This window comes from Lolium perenne, chromosome 4 (assembly GCF_019359855.2).
Source record: "Lolium perenne isolate Kyuss_39 chromosome 4, Kyuss_2.0, whole genome shotgun sequence".
NCBI lineage: Eukaryota > Viridiplantae > Streptophyta > Magnoliopsida > Poales > Poaceae > Lolium > Lolium perenne.
The window spans coordinates 56448810-56459432 of record NC_067247.2 but is presented as its reverse complement, the minus strand read 5'-3'; the positions used below and the strand labels follow the sequence as shown (position 1 = coordinate 56459432).

Sequence of the window (10623 nt, the reverse complement as noted above, 5' to 3'; positions counted from 1 at the left end):
GTCGATAGCGGACTTTGGTAAATCCCTTCATGAATTGCCTTCCGCCTTGCGTGTCATAGGGCCCATAGAGTGACAAGCACCCTAGTCAAATCACCATGTGGTAGGGCTTTGATCACCGTCGCTAGCCACGCCTTCGCGTTATGCTCCTGGATATTGCCAATCATGTCGGTGATTTCATGCGGTGCTAAAGCCCATACAGACCGTGCCATGTTGCACTCCAAGAGAGAGTGCCTCCAGGAGTCGGCGCCCCCACAGATTGTGCAGCTCCGTTGCGGCGCCATGTTCCTATGATGTAGAACATCCATTGTCGGGAGAGACTGCTGTGCAAGTCTCCATAGAAAGACCCTGATCTTTGACGGAACGTTCACTTTCCAAAGCGATGTCCATTCTTTTTCTGCATCCCGTACCCCCGACGAACCAGCCTGTTCATCAAGCCATGCTGTTCTTCTTTCTCGTGTGTCAACAAGCATGCGATATGCTGACCTGACTGAGAACACTCCCCTCCTATCATAGTGCCAGGCCCAAAAGTCATCTTGTCGCCTTGTGCTCAGAGGAATACTCAGGATTAAGTCCCTATCCATCGGCAAGAAAAAGGTTTGCAACTTCTGCCTATTCCAGGCCACAGTTTGTACATCAATGAGTTCACTGACTACTTGAGGTGACTCAGCATGTATACAAGCGATTGGGCGAAGTAACCCATCGCGTGGCAACCAATTGGTATTCCAAATACTTGTATTTTCTCCTGTTCCAATTCTTCTGATAAGCCCTTGCTTGAGTACCGCTCTGCCATCACAGATTGAACGCCAGATCCGAGATGGCGATGTACCCACTTGTGCATCCAGGAAATCACATTCCGGGAAGTAGACCGCTTTAAGTATTCTTGCACTCAGCGAACTAGGATCCTGTAAAACACGCCATGCCTGGCGTGCAAGAAGTGCCAGGTTAAAGAGCTCAATATCCCTAAAACCGAGGCCTCCAAGGTACTTTGGCTTCGTCATGTCTTCCCAAGAAACCCAGCATGTTTTCCGTTGTCCGTCCTTGCTCCCCCACCAAAAATTACGGAGAAGGCTGTTTATATGATGGCACAAGCCCCTAGGGAGCCGAAAGCAAGACATCGAATAAGTCGGTATAGCCTGAGCCACAGCTTTGATGAGCACTTCCTTACCAGCTGCCGACAACAACATCTCAATCCAACCTTGGACTCTTTTCCAAACTCGATCTTTGAGGTACTTGAAAGCTCCATTAATTGAGGCTCCCACATCAGATGGCATACCCAAGTATTTTTCACTCAAGGAGACATTATGAACATTCACAATCTCCATGATCTCTTGCCTAACCATATTCTGGCATCCTTTCACAAAATGAATAGATGATTTATCCAAGTTCACTCGTTGTCCAGAAGCATTGCAGTATAGTTGTAATGCATCCCTCACCTCCTCAGCACTCTCCCTATTAGCTTTGAAAAACATCAGGCTGTCATCCCCAAACAGTAAGTGACTAACCATCGGGGCCGATGGCGCCACTTTAATGCCACTTAGGGTCGATGACTCATTTCTTGATTTTAACAGGCACGAAAGGCCCTCTGCTGCCAACAAAAAAAGATAAGGAGAAATAGGATCACCCTGACGGATGCCCCGGGAGGGAGTAAAACTCTCGAGATGGTCCCCATTGAAAAGAACTGAAAATGAGACAGTTGTTACCAGACGCATTACCATCTCCACCCAACGCCTGTGGAAGCCCATCTTAATCATGATGGCACTAAGATAGTCCCACTCTAATCGATCATAGGCCTTCCGCATATCAAGCTTCAAAGCACAACACCTCAACTCGCGGGCTCGCTTGCGTTTCATAAAATGCAGGCATTCGAACGCCGTGATAATATTATCCGTGATCATCCGCCCTGGCACAAATGATGATTGCTCCTCCGATATAATCTTCGGTAGTATCTCCTTCAGTCTGTTCGCTAACACCTTCGATGCTATTTTATATATGACGTTACAAAGACTGATCGGTCTAAACTGCCCCAGCTCCTCTGGACTCGCCACCTTAGGGATGAGAACAATAAATGTTTTATTAATGAGTGCTGGGTCATCTTCTCCTTTCAAAATCCTCAAAACAACTGATGTCACTTCTGCTCCGCATAACTCCCAGTGCCGCTGAAAGAAATGTGCCGGATAACCATCCGGCCCCGGTGCCTTCGTGGGGAACATCTGGAAAAGGGCCTCCTTAACCTCCTTCTCCTCGAAAGATTTGAGTAGGCCCTCATTCATCTCGGGGGTAACCTTGGTGGGGACTGTCTCCAACACTTCCTCCATACCTTGGGTGCCCTCCGATCTGTACAAGTTCTTATAGAAACTTGTAGTTGCACTTGCCATTTCATGTACGTCATTTGTCATGGTTCCATCCTCTTTTCTCAACTTTGTTATTTTGTTCTTCTTTTTCCTTTGGCTAGCACGGAGATGGAAAAATTTAGTATTTTTATCCCCTGCTGTCAGCCATTGGATCCTCGACCTCTGCTGCCACATTATTTCCTCTCTATGGCTCAACTCGATTACTCGATCAGTCACTTTGATCTCGGCATGTGTTGGTTCCATCCTCAGAGGATCTGCCTGCATCCTCTCTAATTCCGCCTTAAGCTTGCTTAACTCAAGTCTCACGTTGCCAAAAGTATCTTTGTCCCAGTTCATGAACTGTCCCGACATGCTTTTTAATTTATTCTGCAAGGCTGAAAGGTTCGCCGCTGTACCATCTGACCGCCATGTCTGCTCGACCATTGTGTTGAAGCCAGCATGCGACTCCCACATTAGCTCATACCTGAACTTCTTGTTTCCCCTTCGCCGTTGCTCAGGTTTTGGTCCCCAAGTCAGTAATATTGGTCCGTGATCAGAGGATGCCGCTACCATATTTTGCAACGTTGCCAAGGGAAAGCGGCTACTCCAATCAGCCGTAGCAAGGGCCCTATCAAGACGGACTCGACGTTATAGCATCACTTTGACGGCCCGATCAATGGCATGGCCCGTGGAGGAATGTACATCTCCTTGGCGATCCTAGCCGGATGTGGGCCTTAGCCCAGCAGCGGCCCAGTGGTTGAAGTACTGTACAGAGGGCAAAATAATTACTGTATGTGCGAAAACAGAATTGGGCTCTCCCCCTCTTCCTGCTCTGCCGTACGAAACCCCCACGAGAAATGCTTCTCCGGGCGGCCGCCGCCGCCGTCGCCCACCGCCTCCTCGTCATCCACCCTGTCCGCCGCATAGCCTCCTTGAAGGTCCCGTGGCGCCGCGACGAAGCTCTCGACGCCTCAATCAACCGCGACCGGCGCTTCCGCCTAGCGTCCCGCCTCGTCCGCGAGGTGCTCCTCTCCCCCGACCGCCGCCTCCTCCTCCGGTACCTCGCCAAGCGCCGGGAGCGCATCCGCCTCCCGGTCCACGTCCAGACCTTCCTCCGCCGGTACCCCACCCTCCTCTCCGTCTCCGCTCCCCCCGACCCCGTCGCCTCCCCGTCCCCGCAGCTCCTCTCCTACCTCGAATCCGCCTCCCGTCTCCAGGCCACGCACGCCCCGCTCCTCGCCTCCAGGCTCGCCAAGCTCCTCATGATCTCCTCCACGCGCGCCCTCCCGGTCGCCAAGATCGCCGCCGCCAAGCGCGACTTCGGCCTCCCGGACGACTTCTTGGTCTCCCTGGTCCCGAGGTACCCCGATCTCTTCCGCCTCGTTGGTGACCCTGGGCCCGACGCCTCCGGCAATGCGTTCCTGGAGCTTGCTTCCTGGGACGACCGGCTCGCGAAATCAGTGATTGAATCGAGGGCCGACCGGGAGGCCGAAGTTGTTGGCATTCGGCCGAGACCCAATTTTACAGTCAAGTTACCCAAGGGCTTCTACCTCAAGAAGGAGATGAGGGATTGGGTGAGGGATTGGCTTGAGTTGCCGTATGTGTCACCATATGCTGATACGTTCGGGCTTAACCCGGCATCACCGGAGGCAGAGAAGAGGTTGATTGGGGTTTTACATGAGGTGTTGTCACTGTCGGTGGAGAGGAGGATGGCAGTGCCGATTATCGGGAAGTTTTGTGAGGAGTTTAAGCTCTCAAATGCGTTCTCTAATGCCTTCACAAGACACCCAGGCATATTCTACGTGTCACTCAAGGGTGGCATCAAGACGGTTGTATTGAGGGAGGCGTATGATGAAAATGGGGTCCTTGTGGATAGGGATCCTATGATCGAGCTGAAGGAGAGGTTCATGGCAATCATGGATGAAGGGCATAGGAAGTATTTGGAGGATTTGAGGAGGAAGAATGAGAGGCTGCAGAAAGAGAGGGAAAATGCAACTCGCAAGGGCACCAATGCCGTTAAAAATATCGAGGAGGAAAGTATGGAGGAATCAGAGGAGGACGAGAGTAAAGAATATGATTCTGCGCAAGTAGACTCAGAAGGAAGAAAGCTACTGTGAATGGCTGTTGTGATTGTCATTATGCTTCTATGGTAGTGTGACCTGGAAAACAGTGGCCAAGGATAGGAACGATCTGTCATGTTCTAATGTGATCATTTGTCAGCTAGTCAGCTAGTAAAGAAGACACCTTATTTGGCAGCTAATAAATAATATGATGGGTTAATCTTAGACCCTTTTGTTTCTCCAAATGAGGCTGAAATATAGTTCTATGATGATCGGAATTTTCTTACGAGCCCTGTGGTGAGAGACTTCAATGATTTACCACTTGAGTTATTTCCTTCTAGTCAGTACATTTCATGAGATCCATTTTTCTTGACAGCTCTATTCATCTGGTGGATTGTGGAGCACAGTGATGTCTTCTGTTTTTGGAACCGGTGCAGATTCAGATGCAATGATATTCTGTGTAAGCTGACAACTGAAAACTTTCCTTTTTAAAGGATATCCGAATAAGCATCATGCCACGCTCTAGATAGTTCCACAGACATAATAAAACATCTGAAAATTTCATTAAGTTTGCATTATGCCATGCTCGGGATGGCTCTTGAACTATCAAAAGTTCTTACAGTGGAACTGTTTGCAGAAATCGTAGGTAGGGAGTGTACGCCAGGTCTAAAACCATAAGTATTTGCATGCATTCTTTGGACGTAGTCAACTTTGTGTGAAATCATGTTACAGCGCTACAGCAAAATGGAAGAGATGGTGAAAACTGAAAATTTAAATGGCAGGTTCTCCTATTTGCAAAGTAGATCCGTCAAACCTGGAAGAGATATGCACCGTAGAAAACAACTTCATTTTCCTGACTAATACCATGGTTGTGACCACCTCTTGCCCAATAATTTTTACCATACACCAATTTCTGGTATGCTGAAAAAACAATTTATTATGTATTTGTCAGATAACTCAGTAGTGCACAACCCAACCAGAGAGAGTACAGTCATTTCTTCCAGCAGTTATTGTTCTTGCCTAATAATACTGAATGGAAACTGATCTGATATTGGCATCTAATGTGAAAGTCGTGTTTTGTTAACAAACCAAATAAAAAGTTGAAGTGGCTCAGTTTTGATGTTTTTATGTGGCCTCTTATTTTATCCATACCATATGCAAAAAATCTGCTCTACAAGGCAAGTACTCCCTCTGTTCCATAATTTTTGTTGTGGTTTTATTTCAAATTTGATCTAAAACCATGGCAAGAATTATGGAATGGAGGGAGTAGAATATTTCTAAAAGCTTCTTACATTGTTTCTATTATCAGGTAAAGTCTTGATGGATGTTTTCTGGGTCAATAAAACCTGCTTATGAGTCGTTAGGGTCAAGAGTACAATGGAACCCCAGAAGTAAATCATTTTCTTATTGGCAGTTCGACATTCTATTGAGCAATCTGAGCTTGAGTATCTTCCCAGTTCTAGCTATTAGGCTCCACCACCACCTTTACTCTTTGATTCATGCTTCTGCAGAATGGTCTAATTATGTATTGCTAAGAAAAGGGTACTTTGTGTTCTGAATTCTGATACCGTAAAAAGGTTCCAATTAATCCATGGGGTATTGTAATGTTGTTTGTTTGTCTGCTAATATCATTACAGTGAAGATTTGATTTGAATTAAAGTTACATTTTGTTCTCTTCAGGTACACACTCATACTCTTATTAAGATTCTGTAGGACACCCCTTGCAGAAAAAGAAGATTATGAAGAACACACTTGGAACTGTTAGTGAAGATAACCACAACATTTATGTCTAAATTTTTCTGACCTATCATCTGCAGGATCTTGTGTCTTATTCTTGTCTGCTCTTCCATTGCCAAAGAATACATTTTTTGGCACCATACATCACTAGATATTGTAACCAATACTATTCGAACTAAAGGATGCAGTAGTTATATGTTGCATATCAGGTTCAGATTATATAAAATCATGACACCCTTCCAACTTTACCTTGTTCTCAGACAGACTTAGTGATGAGACAACTTATATATGAGTTCTCTTTGATGGTGAGATGCATATATCCCATTTCTAAAGCAGCACAAAGATTAACATGTAATCTAAATTTTCTCCCGGTCTACTTTGTTCAGTGGGATTTTAGGGTGCTTTACCAGAACCTTCACATTTTGATCACCTCCCAATCCAATATTCTTTCTGTCAGCTTCATTTTTCAAACCTTGAGAACCATGTGTGAGCACTCCTTGTATCCATCTTATTTGCATCATAATGAAATCTCTTCCCTGTCAGTGCTATTAACATTGATTTATGCTTTGTTTTTGCAGGGTGAGAAGTTGGATTCTATTCACTTGAAGGTAATCCCACCAACTAGATATGTTTATTCTATCTTTCTAATTGTTGTATTTAGTCTTGCGACAAAGGAAGTTGTATATCTCTCTCTATTAGTCAATTATTTCTTGTCAGGATATGCACTCTACGTGACTACAGGCCTATAAGCCTCATCCACCTTGTGGCCAAGTTATTCGCGAAGGTCCCTCTCCTTGCGGCTTGCCCCCAAACTCGACAGCCTCGTCAGCCCAGTCCAGAACGCGTTCGTCGGCGACCGTAGCCTCCACGACAATTTCGTCTTGGTGCGCCAATCCACTTGCCTTTTGCATCAGCTGGGAGACCCAGGGGTACTGATCAAGCTAGACTTGGCCCGCGCTTTCGACTCCCTGTCCTGGCCCTTCCTCTTCGAGGCGCTGCGACGCTATGGATTCGTAGACCGGTTCCTGGACTGGCTGGTGATCCTACTCACCTCCGCCAGCACCAGAGTGCTCCTCAACGGAGAACCAGGCCCTGCGATTTGGCACCGACGAGGTCTTCACCAAGGTGCGCTGTCGCCACAGCTGTTCGTCCTCGCCGTCGACACTTTGGGATGCCTGTTCTGCCGCGCCACCGAGCTTGGCGTCCTCCGGCAGCTGCACCCGCGACGTCCGATCCCATCAATTTCGCTCTCCGCGGACGATGTGATCCCATTCTGCCATCCACTCTTAGAGGAAGTGGAGGCCGTGAAGGAGCTGCTCAAGCTGTTCGGCCGCGCATCTGGTCTATGCTCATCAAGTGTGCTCCCGTGGAGGTGGAACCTGCCGTTGCAAGGCTGGCCTGCCCCATCGTCGACTTGCCCCTAACCTACCTGGGATTTCCTCTTACCATTCGGAAGCCCACAAGCGCCCAGATGCAATCTGTGGTCGACCGAATCGCGAACAGGCTGCCAACCTGGAAGGCTCATCTCATGGACAAGGCAGGCTGGCTCGTGATGGTCAAATCTGTGCTCGGGGCGATCCCCATACATCAGCTGCTCGTCCTCGCACCCTCCAGGAAGATACTCAAGCTCATCGTCAAAGTCGAGCGAGGCTTCCTTTGGGCAGGGCATGCGGCAGCCAATGGAGGACATTGCCACGTCAACTGGCAGCGGGTGGCCCGACCCATCGCCCTCGGCGGCCTCGGCATCCATGACCTGGAGAGGACCAGCTTATCGCTGCGCCTGCGCTGGCTTTGGCTCAGCCGCACGGACGATCAGCGTGTCTGGAGCGGCATGGAGATGCAGTTCACGGACAATGAACGCGCGCTCTTGTTTGCCTCTACCACGATGACCCTCGGCGATGGACGCACCGCGAGGTTTTGGGACGATCGTTGGATCGACGGCCGCTCCATACGGGATATTGCACCAGCACTCTATGCTTGCATACCTAAACGCTGGCGCGGGCAAGGACGGTGTTGGATGGGCTGCGTGGCAATTCCTGGGCGAGGGACATCCACGGTACTATTGGAGCCAGGAGATTGACGAATATTTGCAGCTACGGCTAAGGATTGCAGGGACCATCCTCAGTGACGAACCCGATCGCCTGCTCTGGAAGTGGACTGCGAGCGGCGAGTACACCGCGCGCACCGCCTACATGGCCACGTTCCATGGCTCGATGCCATGCCCCTCCTGGAAGCATATCTGGAAGTTCTGGGCACCACCCAAGGTGAAATTCTTCACCTAGTTCGCCCTACAGGACCGGTGTTGGACCACGGCACGGCTGGCAAGACGTGGGCTATACAGCATCACCCAAGGTGCTTGCTTTGCGACCAGGACCCGGAGAACATGCGACACCTGCTGATCGAGTGTCCCTTCTCCAAGCAAATTTGGCACGAGGCGCTGTTGTGGCTACGGATGACCTGCAGAATCCCCAGCAACAGCGACGCCACGCTCACCAATTGGCTTGAAGAAGCTATGGAAGCAACCCCGATGCCGCTGCGTAAGGAACTGGGGACCGCTGCCTTGATAATACCCTGGATGATATGGAAGCATAGAAACGACTGTGTCTTTGATAGGGCACAACCATGTATCCAGCAGCTGATGGCCAAGATCAAGGAGGAGGCTACCTTATGGGCTCAGGCTGGTGCCCTTGGGCTTAGAGTTGTGCTCCCTCCAGATTGGGATGTACAGTAGAATATCTTTAGTTCATGTAAAATGTCTCCTATGAGACCTGTAAACAAACTTCTACCTTTTCAATGAAATGAAACGCAAAGGTCCTTTGCGTTTTCTCGAAAAAAAGATTTACCAGATTTTGTACATTTGTAACAGGCCCTCCCAGTTTGGCCTTTTATCAGTGAACATGGATGAAAAGGTGATGTCCTCGAACGTTCTCAAGGTTAACTGAAATGAAGCTGATAAAAAGAAATATGGAGGTAAGTTCATTTTTTGACATTTAACAATATATGTTCTGCACTGTGCAATTGCGTGGAATAGTATCAACCTGTAGAGAACTGCATATACACCTGGAGGTCGGATTCTCATATGCTCATGCTTTTTTAAAAAAACTGAAAATGCACATCTTCTCCCCAACCTGAAACAAAGGAACACATGGAAAATGGTCACACATAATATTATGGTGCTTTTACTGGTTCTGATGCCATCGCCAAGCTATGTTATATGCCACCCAGAATTTCTGAAAACTTTGTTGATATCCCTAATTTAATTGCTGGAAAATAGGCCCAATAAGCCACTCTCGTTCGAAGCATCCACTAGAGAGACCAGGAGAACGACCACGCAATGTGATTCCCTGCCGCCGAGCCGCCGCCACCACTCTCTCGATCGGCGCTCGGACCTCGACGCTATCTACCGTCCGGCGGATGCTGTCAGCCTATCCGCCCGACGCTGCCCCCTTTCCAGGACTCCCTCAACACTTCTACAGGCTTGGGGATGGCCGCCGCTCGGCCCTCAAGAAGAAGCGTACTTGGACTCGGCCGCTGCGGCGCTGGCCGCCGGCCGCCAGCCTTCCCTGGCTCTTCCCGCCGGCTGCCGCACCGCAGCAGGTCCACGTCCCGCCTCCGCTCCCTCCTCCCCATTCTCTGTTTCTATTTATATGTGCTATATACTGTGTGTTACTGTTAAGTGTTTAAAACTTTAAATTACCCCTATTCAGTTGTTCTTCTCAGATTGGAAAGTTTAGTTTTAACAATGCATACAATAATGAATCGATGTCAGAGAATGGGTGCTTGTTGTATGTTACAGAAATGCTAAGTACTGAAGATATTTTCATCACTCAGTTGCATGTATGTAGCAGGATGTTGTACGCATTGTTTGTTAGTTTTACAGAAATTCAAAGCTGATCCGACTATTTTATACAATAATTGCTTGTTCTTCTTATTGTTATGTGATACAAATGATCATACTCAATTGATATTGGTACGGTAACATGCCCCGGGGTTCCGAGAAAAACGCTTCGCCTCCCTCTGTAGGCGATTAGGGTTTCCTCGAGTAACCAGGCGGCGCACGTCGGTGATCGTCGGGGCGCAAGAACGAGGACGCTTCTGTTAGCGTTCTCGGGGTTTTCAGGGGGTAGGCGGCTGTCATGGATCCACAGGATTCGGCGGCAGCGGCTGGAAAGGAGACGGCTGGAGGGGGATCGTCCTCGACAACTGATGAAAACAGATCGGGGAAGGAAACCTCGGTTGAGAACATGATGAAGAATCTCAAACTGACTGCTGCGGAGGCGGACAGATTAGTAGATGATGATGATGAGGAAACAGAGAAACCCATGTGGGCGCTGGCGGGTAAGATCTTATCAGAGCCAAAAAATTTCCATATCAATACTATCTCCGCCGTCTTGCGACCAGCTTGGGGAAACCCTAAGGGACTACTCTTTAGGGATGGAGGGAGGAACATGTTTATTGCTGAGCTTGATTCGGAGAGGGATCGTGACCATATTTGG

The 10623-nt window shown here is 48.6% G+C and overlaps 2 protein-coding genes across 4 annotated transcripts; both read left to right on the top strand.

Moving 5' to 3' along the window:
- Positions 1–3138: 3138 nt before the first annotated feature.
- On the top strand, positions 3139–4555 carry LOC139829778 (protein WHAT'S THIS FACTOR 1, chloroplastic). Its single transcript, XM_071818624.1, has one exon. The coding sequence runs from the start codon at positions 3188–3190 to the stop codon at positions 4445–4447; it is 1260 nt and encodes a 419-aa protein (XP_071674725.1). The 5' UTR covers positions 3139–3187; the 3' UTR covers positions 4448–4555.
- A 288-nt stretch (positions 4556–4843) lies between these two features.
- On the top strand, positions 4844–9957 carry LOC127292605 (putative ribonuclease H protein At1g65750). 3 transcript variants are annotated; one of them, XM_071818625.1, is made up of 3 exons: positions 4844–6613; positions 6706–6735; positions 6845–8987. In XM_071818625.1, exon 3 carries the CDS (start codon positions 7299–7301, stop codon positions 8205–8207), a length of 909 nt encoding a protein of 302 aa, XP_071674726.1. In that variant the 5' UTR covers positions 4844–6613; positions 6706–6735; positions 6845–7298; the 3' UTR covers positions 8208–8987. The 3 variants fall into 3 exon arrangements, 2 of the variants coding, with proteins under 2 accessions (XP_071674726.1, XP_071674727.1); XR_011742480.1 differs by lacking the exon at positions 6845–8987 and adding exons at positions 8994–9097; positions 9402–9957 and having other exon boundaries at positions 6605–6735; XM_071818626.1 differs by lacking the exon at positions 4844–6613 and having other exon boundaries at positions 6624–6735.
- Positions 9958–10623: the final 666 nt, after the last annotated feature.